Source organism: Euphorbia lathyris, chromosome 2 (genome assembly GCF_963576675.1).
Source record: "Euphorbia lathyris chromosome 2, ddEupLath1.1, whole genome shotgun sequence".
NCBI lineage: Eukaryota > Viridiplantae > Streptophyta > Magnoliopsida > Malpighiales > Euphorbiaceae > Euphorbia > Euphorbia lathyris.
Window position 1 is genome coordinate 16,286,327 of NC_088911.1, and position 18,646 is coordinate 16,304,972.

General features: G+C 37.0%; 1 protein-coding gene across 1 annotated transcript; it reads left to right on the forward strand.

The window, feature by feature from the left end:
• Nucleotides 1-5,105: 5,105 nt before the first annotated feature.
• Nucleotides 5,106-7,230, forward strand: LOC136217271 (uncharacterized). The gene is made up of 2 exons (XM_066003866.1): nt 5,106-5,334; nt 6,853-7,230. Exons 1-2 carry the CDS (start codon nt 5,221-5,223, stop codon nt 6,970-6,972), a joined length of 234 nt encoding a protein of 77 aa, XP_065859938.1. The 5' UTR covers nt 5,106-5,220; the 3' UTR covers nt 6,973-7,230.
• The last annotated feature ends 11,416 nt before the right edge of the window (nt 7,231-18,646 follow it).

Genomic DNA, 18,646 nt, shown 5'->3' on the forward strand with positions numbered 1-18,646 from the left:
GCTTTTCAATCTTAGGGATCAGAACCAGAAGGGTTCTATTCACCAACTCTATATCCTGAGAGCCATTAAAAACCCCTATGATAAAGTTATAGATACCTTCCTTCACGACCTCCCAGTGCTTATGGTAAAAACCAGCAGGCAGACCATCAATCCCAGAAGCTTTGGTAGCCCCAATACTAAAAATGGCTTGGTCAATCTCCTTCATGGAAATAGGGCGGAAAGTCTCCTGAATGCTATCCTCTCCAACCATAGGGAAAGTAGTGACAGAATGAGCCCTCTCCAGAAGCACAGGCTCCTCTTTAAACAGATCCTTATAGAACTCCAGGGCAAATCTCCGAATATCCTCATCCTCATACACCCACTCCCCATTAGAATTCTTAATAGCATCAATTCTATTCCTCTGCCTTCTGATAATGGCAGAGAGATGAAAATACCTGGTATTTCGATCCCCATCTCTGATCCATGACTTCCTAGACTTTTGAAACCAAAGAAGCTCCTCTTGCCTGAGCACAGCTTCCAGCTCCTTCTAAAGGGATCTGAGCAGGCCATTCAAACCATAATCAAACCTAAACCTCCAACCTACGCTGAATGCCCTCCATTCTATTCAATAATTCATTCTTTCTCCTAATAATATGCCCAAAAACATTTTTTATTCCAACCCAGCACATTGTTCCTGAATCCTTCAGCAGCTTGAAGGACATTCGAGTGGGGTTTCCAATTATCATGGACGAAATCTTTAAAATTAGGATGAGACTCCCAAGCCAAAAGATAACGGAACGGTCTTTCACCCTTAGTACGACTGCCTCTCATCAGCCTAAATAAAATAGGACAGTGATCCGAATGACGGAAAGGGAGATTCACCAAAGAACTTTCAGGGAAAGTAGTCTGAGCTAAAATATTCGCATAAACTTTGTCCAAATGACCAGAGGCCCCAAGATCAGAAAGGCCACATAAATCCATACTATTTTTGTGATGAAGGCAACGATTAACATAATGATTCGAACCCTCTCTCTAATCACTCATAAAAGCAATATCATTAAAGTCACCCGCCACAAACCAAGGCTCAGAAATGTTGACACTCAAAGAGTAAAGAACCTCCCAAAGTCATTTCCTATTGGCAAGAATAGGGTCGGCGTACACCAAGGTAATTAAGAAAGGTTTATTACCGGAGACACTCACTTTACAATGAATAAACTGCTTATCCATGTTAATAACATCAAAATGAACCCGATCTGGCTTCCAGAAAAGCCAAATCCCCCTAGCCCGGCCAGGAGCCTCCGATCTAATACAATTCCAGTTCCTAAACTTTTTAACCACCTCATCTGCTTTATCTCCACTAATCTTAGTTTCCATTAAAGCAAAACAAGAAGGATTAAATTGTTTAATAAGATCATTAACATGGATACGGGTAGCCTTGCTAGCCGCACCCCTAACATTCCAGCACAACAAATCCATAGAAAGGAGGAAAACTGATCGCATCCCCACACCTAAGCCAGGTATTTACTAGGGGCTCTTGAGAGCCTTGCCGAGATACCCGCAGGCCCCCTCTTCTCTGGAAAAGCCATAGTGTTTTGGGCACTTTTTTTGCTTTCCTTTAAGCTTTTTCATACTAGTTTTGTTAACTCCCATAGATTTCCCAATCCCAGGATCACCACCAAGAACATGAATACTAACCTCATTTGATTTCTTCATCCTTCGAGCTGCTAGGGCCAGGGTCCCCCCCTGGGCTTCAACTTTAGAGACAAAAAGCGGGTTAACAGATTCAACCACCTTCTCGACTGGATCCACAGACTCCAAACCTGGCATGCTCTGATCCATATGATCCTCATCCTGGTCCGAATCTTGAGCTTCCTCAATCGTCAGGGCCCCAAATCTAGAACCAGGCATGACAGCTGAAGAAGCACCAGGCTCCTCCCTAGCTTTAAGGATAGGCTTTTCCATCTTTATGCTCAATGTAGAACGGCACCGTTTTTCCAAACAAAAATCCAAGAGAAATTAAAACTAATTACTGTGTATCTTCTTCAAGTTTTGGACAACAGCCTGCATAGGAACCCTAAACGGCGGAAACAATGGAGAACTGGCTGGGTAAACTTCAAAGATCAGAAACTTATATATGGTGTTATATACATTCCTAGATCTCATATGTACTCAAATATGAATAATGCAAAAACAAAAGATCCTATCTAATTCAAGTAATTATCTCATCTTTTAATATTGAATGTATATTCAGTGGGATAGGCATAATTAGTAAAGTTTTGGTGTAGTTCTGCAAATCACTTATTAAATATATGAAAGTTAGTATTGGGAAAAGAGTAATAGGGTTTGAGAGCTTACCTCCTATCTCTAATCTAGATCTTGTCCTTGAATAGACGTAGGTTTGATGGACAAAAGAAAAAGAATAACAATGGAAGGATTTATATAAAGAATAGACTCCTAGATCTATTAGGTTTAGATATACTATTTTGTTACAAAAAGATATACAAAATCTTATCTAAAACAATATTTATATATATATATATATATATATATATATATAAAAGGAGAACAATGTTGCGGCAATAAATATGGGCTTTCTAGTGAAAATATTCAAGGCTCTTGTTTTTGTTATTAATATTATTACAGAAAAGTTACGATTATTTTTTATTCATTCATATATTTATTTATTTATTTTCATATTTAATTTTAATTTTTCTACTCATACCTTTAAATAACTCTAAATGAATGAGTGGGGAGCAATTGATATGACCATAACACACGTAATCAATCCTACATCTCAGGTTAACGATTATATACCTCCACATAATCCTAAAAGTTATTAAATGGTTTATTAACTGCATCCACGATTGAAAACTGTATCCTTCTCCCAGGTAACCTCCATCCATGTAACTTCCTCATTTAATTCCTATAAATATTCTTTCAATTAAGGAGATGAGGGTTGGCTTTTAGAGAGAAAAAAGAATATTATATTTTAAGATATATGACTTAAGCATCAGAGCGTTTGTGGGCAGATCGCTTCCCACACTGTAACAGGCTTGATCCTCAAAGAAGACGTTCAACCTTCATCCAGGGACGTTCAACCTTCATCCAGGAGGTTCGATCCTCAAGGAACGCCGACGGTCATCATCCTGATTGGAAGGACCGCCTTCCTTCAGAAGTTCAACGATTGGTCTCCCATCTTACAAAATTATTGTTTAGTTCAAGCTACAACACATATCATATGGCATAAGTCGTGTTTAGACCTGGGCATGGACCAGTGAGCCCGTCCAGACCCATTTAGCCAGGCTTGAACACATGAAAATGCTGTCAGGCCTGGTACGGCCTGGTCCAAGCCCGTATAAACCCTTCAAAAACTGGACGGTTTGGGCTTTACGAATTTTACATCGGTCCGGTCCGGTCCGGTCCGATATACTATATATATATTATATATTTATATAAATTATATTATATAAATTATAATTATAATATATTTTTATAAATATAAAATATTTATACTTAAAGTTTGTTGCTATGTTAAGTTTAATAAATTATAATCTATTTTTAATCAATAAATTATAAATTTATAATATACTTTAATTATATTTTTAATTGTAATAAATTATAATATATTTTAATTATATTTTTTTAATATATAGATAGGCTTGGACGGGCGGACTTGGAATTCATATCTTAGGCTCGAACCCAGCCCGAACTCGAGCTTGACTAAATTTCTTACGGACTGGGCTGGGCTGGGCTTAGGCTCGTCAGGCTTTATTAAAATCCCGACAGGTCCGATCCGAGCCCGACCCATGCCCAGATCTAGTAGTGTTTGAGATTGATTCCAAGATGGTTGTTGACGAAATGACATCTGAAAATATAAACCTCTCAGAACTTTGGTGTCTTGATCTAGGACTACATAATCCAGACTTTTCAAATTCTTCTTATTTCTCGTGTAGCGAACATGGCTGCTTATTTAGTTGCTCGATAAAGCTCATTCCAATGTTGGGGTTTTTTTATTATTTTTTTATACCTTCTTAACTAGTTGGTTCCATTGTTAAGGATGTTGAGCCTCTTGATTAACATATCTTTTGGTTTCAAAAAAAATCAAATCAATTAATAAAATTCACTTAAAAAGAACTAAAAGTTTTTTTTAATTCTTAATATAAATAAATAAATAAATAAAAGAGGATAATGTTCAAATTTGATCTAAATTTTCCGAAGAAGTATATATTTGACTTTAATATATAAAATGATATAAATTTAGTCCTAATATCTTAAAGTAACATCAGTTTTAGCTTTATATTACTGAAATTTTGAAAATGATGGTTTGACTGTTATTTAGTTGTCACATCGCACCTTTCGAACATCAATTATGTATAAGATATGTAGTCTGTTACTAACATAATTACAAATAACAAAAAAAATGTTTATTATATTATTAATATAGTTACAAATAATAAAAAAAATGTACGAAACTACTTCAACTGATAAACTTATTTGGAAAATACGATATCAAACCAATTACTTCAAATTTTTATATTGAATAAAATTAAAATTGCCCAAGCTTAAAAATGTTGGGCTAAATTTACACTTCCAACCAAAATATTAAAGTCAAATTGAGAGATTGTTCCAAAAAAAAAAAAAACAATTTACATCCTTACATTTTTAAATAACATATTGTACGTTCCATCTATTTTAAAAAACATATTATAAAATATTTATCTTACCGTTAACTTTTGGTTCTTTTATCTATTTTTTTTTAAATTTTAATTAAACATATCTTATCTTTTAAGACTGTTAGAGTGCCATATAAAATTACATTGTTACTCTATTATTCTTTATCTAATTATTTATACCGAATATAAATTAAAAATCTAAAAAAATAGGCTGAATGATAAAAAGGTTAATAATAATAAAAAAGTATGAACTTTATATGTTTTCTAAGAGATTGAATATGTAAAAATGAGATGGATAATAAATTATTGGCTTTGGCTTTCTAAACTAGGATTTTAAAATTAATTAGAACCTTAAACTATCAAAATCGCAGAATTAATGATCAAAAGCTCAATGTCAAAAAAATAAATTATCGGGGCTTAATTATGGTTTTTGCCATTAACAGATAAAGGCTATTACGAGAATCAGTGCTTCGAACTCTTTCTGCCAAGTTCCTAAATCCCTTCCCCTATTTCACTGTAAAACCCAAAATAATCGGAGAAACGAAAGTTAGAGCAGAGATAATCGAAGATGAATCCTCAAACAGACAAGATAGTAAGGAGAACAACCATGGTGGCTACTGTTGTTGCTTCCTATTTCCTCTTAACTGCTGACTATGGCCCTGAACCTAATTTTTTCGACCCAGTAAGTCCCCTCTTTATTGAAATTTTCTTTTTTTATTTCATTTTCTGCTGTCCTTATCTGTAGTTTTGGAAATTTTCTTGCTGCTTTCTCAGTATTTTGAAATTAACCGCATCAGCCTTCTTAATTTTAATGGGATTTATTACATATTCAATTGGGTATTTGGATTTACATATTCAATTAGGTATTTAGATTTACAGATTCATGTGATGCCTTCTTAATTCAAAACTGAAAACTGCTGGAGGGGTTTTTGGAGTTACTTATTGATATTATTTTGACTTGACCGACTTGGGATCGATCATGTTGATGAAATGATGGAGTTTTAGCTTTTTTCTTGTGCAAGGATGAAATCTGCTTTGCTTTAATTTAAGTTCCCATGGAGCATTATTTCTAAAACATAACCTTCACAAAATAGCTTACAAACGAAAATGGATAGAGACATGAAATGGACATGGACACGAAACACAGAAACGCAAGTAACTAGAAGTGTCCGTGCAACATAGGTTCCCCTAGTTTGTTGATCTGTTTGTTGTTGTTACTGTCTACTGTTCATTGCTATCCACTTATCCAGTTACTATTCATTGGAAAAGAAAAACATGGCAGGTTGATGGTGGATGTTACTAAGCCTATGCACCCATTTTTTTTTTATCTTTCTCCCTGGAGTCTTCCTTGGTTCTAAAGCTCTTTTCTTGCTTGCAATTGAATGAATATTACTAATTTACTATGCTTCAACACGGATCTTGGAGATTCTTACTCCGGATACTCAAATAAAAAGATTTAGAATTTGATTGAACAATTAAATTTTTCTAGGATCAAACCAAATTGTTATATATAGCTTACATTGAGCACCTATTTTGGAGTTTCTTGAACCGAACTGAATATCCAAATGAAAAGATCTAGAATCAGATTGAACGGTTGACTTTTTTTAGGACCAAACAGAATAGCACGTTAGATTGGAGACTTTCACATCCCTAGATTGAATTGAACCGATCTCACACCTAATTATTACATACCTTAGGCATGAGTTGTCTCCCCCTTTTGCACAAATTCTTTTAGAATTGAAATATTATGATTGATGGGAAAGAACAAGTATGTGTTTTTGTACATTGGCTCATGCATATAGTGGTTGAGACTATAGAGCCAAACTCTTGCTTTAGGGGAAATCTTGCTATTATATCAACTCTATGTTTCTTGATATGATCATTTGTTGAGCATTGTTCTTGATTATGATGGTTTGGGATATTTTCTGGTTGAGTAGTGATTGGTTTCATGTTTTAAGCATATATGAGAATCGCTCGGTTTTCTTGTCCAAGTCATTCTAGTCAATTTGGGTAAACAATTCACCCGGGTGTTAACGTGACACTAAAGACAGTTGACTATATTTCAATTAAGCCTTATGTTGGATAAGGATGTGATTTTATTTTTCTAAATTGTGGCTTAGGATGTGCCACGTGGCACAAATGTGGTTGTCACGCGTCTGCTATGTCGGATATGAATATTGACATGATTTTGCAATGGCAGATTAAGAAGGCCATACTATCAGCAGAGAATTCTGCAAAAGAGTTAATCTTTGGATCAAAAAAAGAATCTAAAGGCAGTCAAATGGGGAAGCCGAGTGAAAACAGTGAAAAACAGCACTAACTTTGCACAATTGTGAAATGGTAGTCTCATCTTATGTAAGCAAGTTCCTTGAATCTTTTGCTTCAAACTTTCTTAATAGGAATACAATGTGTATACCTTTGTTTTTTTTTTGCCAAATCAACCACATATGGTATGATGCTTTTATTGTTTTTTTTATTTTTAATTATTGTAAAAAGATTTGACTTAATTGAGGAGGGATAGACATCAAACCCTATGTTTCGGGTAAATTATATCTATGGACCCTGCACTTTGCTCATACTTTCATTATGGCATCTGAACTTCAAAATCGAACATTATTATGGTCTTTGGACTCTGCACTTACTAAAATAATGGTCCCTTTTAACATCGATCAAAATGATCTCCCCAATAACATATAATTCTTCATTATAGAGTTGATGGAAAAGATATTTTAAGAAACTTTAATTCTTGAAGTTTTGTTTTTAATGTCATTTAGTTGTTGTTTGATTAAGAGAGATAAAATAGTCGTTTAGTGAGAGAAAGTTTCAAAAATTGTGATTTGCAAAATGGAACATGATGGTTCGATAGAACATGTGGTTTTAAATAATTTGTACTTTTTTTATTTTAAGATCACCTTCAATCATTTTGAGTTGGTCAATGTTAAGAGGGGATATTATATTAGTAGACCCCAAAGTTCAATGGTCATAAAGTTCAGGCGATTATAATGAAAGTAAGTGCAAAGTTTAGGGGTATGGCTGTAATTTAACCCTGTGTTTCATGTATATCTTGTTGATGGTTTGAGAACTATTTGCATTCACCTAATTATGGTGGATAAAATAAACGTGACCCTTCAACTAAAATGCTTTTTGCCAAAAGAAAATTCTCTATAATGCTATTAGCAGCACGACTTCTAATTATAAATTATGATGATAAATTCCTGATTATTTATTTGAATGCATTAAATTCTTGACTTTTTTTTTTTTGTTACATTAAGTTTTTGATGATTAAAAAAAAGTTTTGTAAAATTTAAATAACAGAGTGTTATCATTTCATATGTATTCGAAATTTGAATTTTTCACAGTTTAAAAACTGTTTTTGACGTGTAATATAATTATAGAGAAACTAAATTTTTTTTTTTCGAACTATAGATATAATTTCAAATACATGAAATGAATAATGATTTTTTTAATTAAATGAGATGTTCATAACTAATTAATCTGGCAAGCGAGAACTTAATGTAACTAGAAATAAATAATTGATAGTCTTCTGCAAAACTGCTCTTTCTCAAACCAAAAACCGCAGCCTCTCCTCCCCTCCCCCTCCCTTCTTCCATTTTCACCAATTTTCTTTCCATTTTTATCAAAGTGCTTCAAATCTTCCTTTTCTGTAGATCTACTTTAAGGAGGAAGAAGAAATTTTCTTCTTCCTCCTTCCATCGAGTTAAGTTTACTGTATTCTTCTTTATTATATTTTCTTTTTAGTCACTATTTATATACTTTATCGGATCTCTTTATCCGTTTGAATTGTATCTGCTCTCTATTATTCTGCTATTTATACCTTTTTCGGATTTAGCAAGAGCGGAAATGATTTATTTTATCCGTGGATCAATATATCTACGTGGTTGCAACAAACAAAATGACTCAGATCCGAATATTCGGAAGAGTCTAAATGATGAAGTCTCGATTGCTGTTGTTTTTCTGCGGATTTGGATTTTCATGAAGTATATTTTGTGTGTTTTATACCTTTTTATGGTTTTGTATGCTCTTTGTAGTCATTCTCGTCCCTATGTGGATTTTGTAAGGTTGTTTATCTTATTCGTTTGTTGTTTTTATTGTACTTATTTTTTTCTAATCTAATGAAGATAAACATTTTCATAAAAAAAAAAATAGAAATAAATAATTACGAGTTTAATGTATTCAAATAAATGATCAACAGTTTAATGTACAAACAAAAATGAAAGACCGTGGATTTTAAGTCATTATAATTGTCAATAATATTTGTGTTTGGATTAGTAAAATGTCTAGAAATTCAAATTATAGAGAAACAGTAATATAATTTTAAGTACATATGAAATATTTTTAACTAAATTAGATGTATACAACTAATTAATCTATTAATTTTTTTTTTCTATTTTGCGCATAATGCGCTTACATTAAAGAAGAAAGAAAAATCCCATCAGACCCGGATGTGATTCGAATCCATGACCTCCCAAGGTATAGGTAAGCTCTCGACCACTAGGCTAAGAGTTTAATATACTCAAATAAATAATGAACTAAAAGATGAAAGAAGATGAGTCTTTTTACTTTTTTTTTTTTCCTACTTGTAATAGTATTATAGATAATTTTCTTTTTATAATGGTATCCTCTTCATTCTCAATTATAAGTTGTTTTTATTCAATTTCACTCATTTTCTTTATTTTACCATTGTTAAAAAAATTCTCCTTTTGATAATATATTATTAAGAATATAGAAAGTTTATGAGAATATTGGATATGAAGGAAAAGTAAATTATGTTACTGTTGACCCAAAATAAAATAAATTTTATTTTATATATATAATGCTCGGGTTTAGATTTTAGGATATAGTTTACATTTTATCTGGAAAATAATAAAATATAAAATATAAAAATATTCGTAAACTCACCTCAAACACGCAGGGCGTGTATTTCCATACGCGGGGCGTATACCACATCTCCGAAGGAGTTCCGCTTCAGAGACTCCTTTACGCGGGGCGTGCCTTCCTATACGCCACGCGTAAAACGCACCAACAAGACATTTCAGGATCAGGAGCATCCTCACACGCGGGGCGTACCTTCCTACGCGGAACTTAACATCAGAGACGTCACGCGTAAGCTGTAGCAATAAGGCGCTCCAAGCTTCAGGAGCCGCACTACGCGAGGCGTACATTTCCATACGCGGAGCGTATACCGCGCATCCGAAGACGTTCCGCTTTAGAGACTTGTTTACGCGGGACGCACCTTCCTATACGCCACGCGTAAACACCATAACAAAATGCACAAGCTTCAGGAGCCGCTTTACGCAGGGCGTAGCCCGACACACGCGGGGCATGTACTCTCTTCCGGCAAGCAGTTAGCAGCAGTTAGTGGAAGTTGAGGAAGTTGAGTTAGTTGATGATGTGGCAAGTTAGTGGTAGGTTAGTTGATAAATAATTACCAAAATACTACTGAATAATTACCAAAACGCCACTCTAAAAAACTATAAATACACCCTCCCCTTCATAAAAAATCACTCAATTCAACACACAAAACCCCCTCTCAAAGCTCCAATGCTTAGTCTCTAGTTCCTTTTGTTCTTAGTTCTTCAAGTTCTTCCTTTCGTTCTTCATTTTTCTTAGCTTTAATTCCTTCTTTAGCTCCCCTTTAGCATTAATTCGGTTCCAATAGCCTCTTTCCAAGTTTTTCAATTCAATTTAGCATTCCCAAGCTCTTAATTTGTTCAATTCTTAGCTAGAACTCCGTTTCCAAATTAATTTTCCAGATTCGTCCATTTATTTTCAAAGCCTGATTCCATCCATTTAAAGTCATTTTTTGCTTCCAATACCTTCGACAAAGTTGTTCCTGACGTCCTGAAGTTCGATCTAGTGTATTTATTTTCCCAATTCTGTGTTCAGAAACTCTATTTACAAGCCGATATTTCCAGCTCAAATTCTTTTAGCTAGTCTGTTTTCCAGATTTTTCCAGATTCGTCCAGTTATTTTCAACTCCCAATTTCGTCTACTTAGAGTCCGTTTTAGCCTTTGATCCCTTATAGAAGTTTGTTCCTGATGTCCCAAAGTGAAATTTAGCCTACTTACTCATCCGATTCCGTGTTTCTAAGCATCCAAACGAGCATCCCGAAGTTGAAGGCTAAATCTGCCCCATTTGCCTACCACACGTTTCGACATTGCCAAAGATCACATACCGTACGGGCCCGACCGGCTGCAGCTCTCCGAGGACCTCGCACCAACACCAAAATTCAACATCAATCCGAGATAGCTATTGTGGCTCCGAGTTTGTTGTTGAATTCCAATTTATTTTATCGCATTTCAATTCTTGTATTGATTTGTTCATTCTGATTCAATTGATTACCTATATGTTTAATATAGAGATTTCTCAATTGTAATTCATCTCATTTTAATGCTTACTTTGAACACATGTATTCAAACACTTATTCATATCAATAAATATCATTTTTCCCAAACTTTCGTGTCAATTTCGCACTTTAATTTCCTTTATCTTTCCGTCTTTAATTTATACGCACTAGCTTAAATAAAAATCAATCTAGCAAAGTTTTTATACCGGCGCTAGAGACCCAAGAGGGACTTTTTCAATCCTTGCGTCCCTCGCCAATCGCTTTGATTTAGAATTCATGTTCTCGGCGCACAATTTCACAAATGTAACCGTTTTTCATAATTGAGAAATAATTTCTCTGGCACGCCCGCACCCTAACCACACGTGACAAGGTTGAAATTAGCATATTTCGAAAATATCGCTAACAATTTTTGGCACGTCCAGTGGGACCTTTGTTTTAGGCTTTTGCCAAAAATTCCAATACCTTTTTTTTTCTAACACGTCCAAATTTTTCACAACACTCTGTTTTTCACTTATTTTTTCGCCCCACTTCACTTACCAAAATTTATTAGCTAACGCTAACAAATTTTGGCGCGCCCAGTGGGACCTTTGTTTTTTTTAGCTACCCAAAAATTGTGTCTATACCCGTTTTTTACGTCCTTAATTTTTTCCACACTCATTATCCCACTTTACTTTACCAAAATTTATTAGCTAACGCTAACAATTTTTGGCACGCCTAGTGGCACATATATTTAAGCTTTGCCAAAAATTTTAGAACCCGTTTTGTGCCTATTTCTTCCGTAACTTTTTTTCATATCACGTATATATTTTTCAGTCAGTTTTTAAACCGCTTGTTCTTCATGCTTTGCTTTTATTCCATTAATAAGTATTTATTTATTTTCTTGTTCTTTCTTTTTCAACACTAGATTTACTAACTTAATTTCATCAGTTTCACCTATAAGTACTCACGGAGGATGCCTCCTAGGAAGAACACCGGAAAAGATCCAATTCCATCGGACTCCGAAGAGAGTCAAAATCAAAACCAAGACCGTAACAATGAGCCCGAAATGCCCGAAGGCTTTGTGGCCGAGACTGTGAGCCATAATCGCGATACAAACCAACAACCACCTCAAGGCCCGCCCATATTCGACTTGGCACCATTTATAGCAAATATGGAGAAGCAAATCAACCAATTTCTACATGGGTTTTCACAAACCATGAGAGAGAATAATGAGGCTATATACAGCGCAATGCAAGCTAGCAACGAGGCCATGTTCAAAGCCAGCAGCAAGGCGATAAACGATTCCAACAAGGTTCCGGCCCTCGAGGAGAGGATTGTCGATTTAACCGGAGAAATCGGCAAAATCCCAGTGAAATGCGCCGAGCTTTTCTCACAAAAGTCAAGATCCCAAGGACCGGCAAGTAATGGAAAAGGAACACCGATCTCAGGTGCCAGTGAAAGGTATACCCCTCCACCAATCCGGGAAGAAAACCTCAGGTTCAATGAGCGCGGCGATAGGATCAGCCCAGAACACGTCCAAGTCCCACCACCTCAACAACAGTTTAGGTCTCATACCGGTCCTAGTAACCATGTCGAACATTACGAGGAGAGCTATACTCGTAACTCGGGGGGCAATGGGAGAGGAAGCAGCTTTCACCCACAACGGACGACGCATACACGCGTGGAACCCACCAACAACGTAGGAGAGGCCCAACGCATAAAGAACATCGTCCAAGAGATTTATGGGCCAGCCGTGAGGGAGGTGTACCGTCCCGAATTCTAAAAACCGTACCCACGGCAGTATGACCAACTCTATCCCTTACCTCACAATTTTAGAGTCCCTGATTTCACTTTATTTTTGTTGGTCCCTGGTAATTAGTTCCAAGGGGGGGTTAGGAACTAATTTAACTTTTTCGCGTTTTAATTAAGCTGACTGGAAGTTATTTTGAGAGTTTATTAACTTAGCTTTTGGTCAGCTTGGTGAGATATGTTTCAAGACAGCTTTAGTCAGATGTTGACTAAAGTTGTTTTCTTGTGAGTTGAGAATTGACGCTCTTGGAGGTCAGCTTCTAACTCAGCACCACTTATTTACTCAAGGTCAGCTTAGGCAATTTATATGCTGAGTAAATATAGCAAACAACACATGCAATATAAGAGAGAGTTCAGAGATTACTCAGTATCACTTATCCTGGTTCGGCCTCTCTGCCTACGTCCAGTCCCCAGAGTCCTCCGGGCTTTTTGAATCCAATACTGAGCTCTTTAACGGTAGAGCACAAACCAATTACAAGGCAGTTGAATATGCAAGAGTACCTTCCTCTATTCGTCTACTCAACTCCTACTAAGTGCTACAACCCAGCACCTAGATTTCTCTACCACTGAATGCTTACAACCAAGCACTCAGCTTAACTCTCTCAATATTCCTATTGATCACAAACTTGTTCTTTTTGAACTAAAGAACACTTTAGATGATTACAAAATAATCAATCTAGCATTTACACAGAGAATGAAAAATTGGTGTAAGATCTTTTTGTATTTGAGTGCTTTCAAGATTTTCTCTCTTTGTATTTTTCTCTTGATGCTTCGGTTGTGATCCAAGGTTCTTCATTGTCCTTTTATAGAAGGAAATTTCAGATTTGGATCGTTTGAATTGTTGTTACCGTTAACACCAAAACGGCTCTTTTGGGGAACAATTTCTGGTCAGCTTCAGACTGTTCCGCCATTCCCTTTCTCTGTTTTCTTCAGGCGTCAGGTTTGTCTTCTTGCGTCTGGCTTGTCTTTTTGTGCCAGTTGTCTTTTACCAATAATCCAATGACCCATGTCTCTTGGAATTAGTCTTTTGTGTGTCTTCGAGGTTCCAATTATTGGTGCAGAAGGTTGGCAGACTTTGTCCTTTAGTGAATGGATCCTTCATGCTGTCCTGACTGTCATTCAGCTTTCTTCGTAATCTTCGGATGTTCAACTTCTAAGCTGAGTTCATTCTTGGTCAGCTCCGTTCTGTGTAAACGCTTCTGAGGAAATCTTCAATTTTAGTCAGCTTCGTTTTGCTTCTGAGTCCTACTCCACTCAGCTTACATTCTGTCATGCTAAGTTCCGTTCTACTCCACTTTGCTTGTGCTGACTTTTGTCCTGTCTTTACTTTATATATATTTTTGCACTCAATATTGAACAAACACATTAGTACAATTAAATCAAAGCATTTAAATTTAATTGCCTCTTAATCATGGATGATTTTGTCAAATCAAAATCTTGTGGAAAGGTGTTTCAACAAACTCCCCCATTTTGATGTTGGCAAAATACATAATTATGGAACTCAGTTATAAGTTACCCCATGATTGATATTTTTGAAATGACTCCCCCGTAAGGGTTGCACATATTGTCTTAACTTAATTCTAAACCTTCCAATGTTTAACTGAATTAGTTTTAAGACACTTGTGTATGCTGACTTAGTTAAATGTTGGATTTTTCAAGATCTGGTTTTTCTTTTAATTTTAAGTCAGCTTTCAAGTATGTTGTTACTCAGTTTATTACCTAGGTGTTATTGTAACTGAGTTATTCTTTACTTCTTAATTTGTTTGTTCAATTTTATCGATCAGTTTGAGGAAATTGTACTTGCCATAGATTTAAGATAAAAAGATAAAGCTAAACAATAAAGCTAACCAGAACATATAAATGTTTCTATGCAAGTTCTAAGCAAACAACATTTACTAGACTACATCTAGTTCTACTTTTTCTTTTTCTGAGCCGGGTGATCAGCTTGAGCAATTCCTTTGCCTTTCTCTTTACTCCCTGAAGCATTACCTGCAGGCTGAGTTCCTCCTTGACTTGTCTCCCCCGTTTTGCCATCATCGGGTTTGTAGAGGAAGGTTTCATTTCGAGCTGCAGATGAGAGATGATGGGAGTAGCGCTGAAGCTTCTTAGTGCTTTCACCCAAAGCATCAATTACTGGCACACTATCGTCCTGGACATGCCTAGGAACCCGAAGGGAGCTGCTGATCATGCTAAGAAGGCATTCATGGGATTTGCTTAGCCAGGTGAGCGAGCTGGTGATCTGACCAAAAGATTGATGGTACAACTTGAGCAACGCAGAATCATAGAACATGCGCTGGGCATTGTTGATGCGCATTGCTTTCATGATAGCTTGTGAAAAGCTCATGAGTTCACTGTTGGAGACTGGATCAACATCCATCTGTGCTCTGTCGATGTTGAGTAGTCTGACTGCTTCACTTAGTTGGTCAATAGTACACTGAGAAGAGGAGGAGACTAAGTCACGTGTACTGGTCAGCTCAGCATTAAGCTTGGTGAAGCATTGTTGAAGTTCGGCAGAGGTGGCAGACTCAGAATTGGCAGTTGCGCTAGAGGTGGTCAGTTCCGCTGTTAGCTTAGAAAAATAGCTTTGAAGCTCAGTGGAAGTGGCATACCCTAGATTGACTTCTGACAGTTGGTGAATTTTGCCTTCAAGCGAATTTATATGGGTGGCCATTGTCAGCGTCAGTTCAGTTAGTTTGGCTATCTGGCCTTGATTGGGTTGCTGAGTTTGAACCGTAGTAATAATACTGACCAGATCCTTAAGGCCCCGGAGTTCATTTAGAAGCTGAGTAATACCTGATAGGTGTGAGGACTCAGCTTGAGTGGATTGGTGTGCATCAGCTTGAGTAGTGTTTAAATCTTGAAGCAAGGACTGAGCAGAAGCAATGACACGGCGCCCTGACTCAGTAGCATTCAAGTATGCGAATTGGGCAGCATTAGGCTCAGAGGCTGGTATTGAGCTTGATGGTGGTGGAGGAGTTTGCTCTCTGCCAGATTGAGTACCTTGATTGGTACTTGGACTTTGATTGATTTCATGAGCTGAGTCATCAACATGTTGAGTTGGAGGTGGAGTTTGATTAGACAAGTTAATCTGCTAAGCTTGAATAGGTGAAGTGGAAATAGGAAGTGTGCCACCTTGAGCAGGTTGGATTGGATTTTCAGGGTTTTTGGCTTGTTCCTCATCCTGAGTAACAGAGGCTTGTTTTTCTATAGGATTTTCTGGTGGTGACCCAGTCTCATTCGAGAAGTATTTGAACTGGATGTTGGATAGGTCATCCTCAATCTCATCAACAGGAAAGTCGTCCATAAGATCAATTTGCTTTTGTGCCTTCCTTTTTAGTCTTCGCCGTGTCTCAGCTCTTGGCGGCGAAGGGTCAGCTCAAATACCTTCACTGGACTCAGTATCAACTGTTTCCTCTTCTACATATGGATTGTCAAGTTGCTCAGTATGATCCTCAACAGCAATATTTTCATCTCCTTCAACTCTCTGTTCAGCCTCATCCTGAGGTTGCTCAACATTAGTCTGCTCAGTTTGTTGCTGAGTTTCTTTCTCAGCTTCCTGCTCTTGTTCAGCTCTTTGCTCAGTTTCTTCCTCAGTTTCCTTTTCTAGGTCAGTTCCATGACCTTGGGAGGATACAATCCAATCTATCGGATCAGCTTCAACTGGTTTTGAGGAATTAATCTTCTTCTTTTTCATCAAAGGGGATTCTGGAGTTTCCTCTTCATCCTCAGGCTCTTCTAGCCTTTTTATCTTCTCTGCTAACTCAGCTTGCTCTTTAGCCTTGTCAGCTTTAGCTTTTTCCTGAGACACAAGTCTCACCTTTTTGGGGACAGCATGGATGTCTTTAGAGCAGGTCTCAAGAGCCTTCCTCTTCTTCTTCTTCTGCTCAGGCTGAGCTGTCTTAGGAGACTCAGCATGGGCCTCCATTTCTTTTTCAGGTTCATGTTCAAGCTCAACTTCTAGTTGCTCAGCTTCTTCATCTTCCTCAGCATCTCCAGCTTCTTCATATCCTTTCAAGGGTTGATTGTACAACAATCCATCCAACAGAACTGTAGTGATTTCACTCCCCAAGCTACTTGTTTCATTTATCGTCTCGATCTGCTTGTCTTCGAGAATTTTTGTGATTAGAGACCCCAAGCGGAGTTTCTTACCACCTCGTTGAAGAGCTCCAACTAGGAAGACGGGGAGATTGAGCGGAGTGTAGGTCAGCATGTGCCATATGAAGCACTGCTCAAAGTTAGAGGCGGATGAAGCTGAGCTGAGTTTGGGGAAGATAAAGTTGGTCAGCATGTAATGGACCATCTTTTGTTCTTTCCCCATACAGGTCCTGGGTATTTCACCTTTATGGTCCTTGGGTTTACAGAACCCCTTGATCTTCTCAGTCGTGTCTTTTGGCACTTTCTCCTTTGTTGTTCTAAATTCTATTCCTTCGTCTGGTAAATCTAGTAAGGTGGCTAGATAAGCAGGAGTTACGATGATTTTCTGACCTTTAACTGTGGTCTCCAGATAATCAGAGTCATCTTCATCAACATGTAGATTCGAATAGAATTCCCGTACTAACCTAGGATAGGTTGTTCCTGAGAGAGAAGAGACCTGTCCACTTGTTCTTCTCGATCCAGTCGCAAAATGGTTTCTCAGAGGTGACGAAGCCTGGAGAGAACCATCTGCATTTCAGAACCTCCAAATTGTTGACCTTTTTGTGTACTTTCATCATCTTCCTTTCAATTTGCGTTGAAGGACCTGCGGAGTCACCCTGAGTGGGTTTGTTTGAGGTTTGAGTTTTAGGGGTTTTGTCTTTGCCGGAGGCCATTTTTGAAGTTTTTGAGGTTTTGGGGAGAAAAGAGTTTGATTTCAGAAAATCGTAGGCGTAAAGAGGAATGAGTGGGGATCCTTTCACTTTTTATACTAGATTTTCGGCGGCCCTATTCAATTAACTAGCCGTTTTTGCCTAGGGACGTTCTGTTGGTCCCTGATAATTAGTTCCAAGGGGGGGGGGGTTAGGAACTAATATAACTTTTTCGTGATTTAATTAAGCTGACTGGAAGTAATTTTGAGAGTTTATCAACTCTGCTTTTGGTCAGCTTGGTGAGATATGTTCGAAGATAGCTTTAATCAGATGTTGACTAAAGTTGTCTTCTTGTGAGTTGAGAATTGACACTCTTGGAGGTCAGCTTCTAACTCAGCACCACTTATTTACTCAAGGTCGGCTTAGGCAATTTATATGCTGAGTAAATTTAGCAAACAACACATACAATATAAGAGAGAGTTCAGAGATTACTCAGTATCACTTATCCTGGTTCGGCCTCTCTGCCTATGTCCAGTCCCCAGAGTCCTCCGGGCTTTTTGAATCCAATATTGAGCTCTTTAACAGTAGAGCACAAACCAATTACAAGGCAGTTGAATATGCAAGAGTACCTTCCTCTATTCGTCTACTCAACTCCTACTAAGTGCTACAACCTAGCACCTAGATTTCTTTACTACTGGAATGCTTACAACTTAGCACTCAGCTTTACTTTCTCAATATTGCTATTGATCACAGACTTGTTCCTTTTTGAACTAAAGAACACTTTAGATGATTACAACTCAATCTAGCATTTACACATAGAATAGAAACGTGGGTGTAAGATTCTTTTTGTATTTGAGTATTTTTGAAACTTTCTCTCTTGTATTTTTCTTTTGATGCTTCTGTGTTCTGTGTCTATTTTGGTTCTTCGATTGTCCTTTTATAGACGAAAACCTGTGGACTTAATTGTTTAAAATGTCTTGACCGTTGTAACCAAAATGGCTCTTTTGGGGAACATTTTTTAAGCTTCAGACTGTAAGCCATTCCCTGCTTCTGT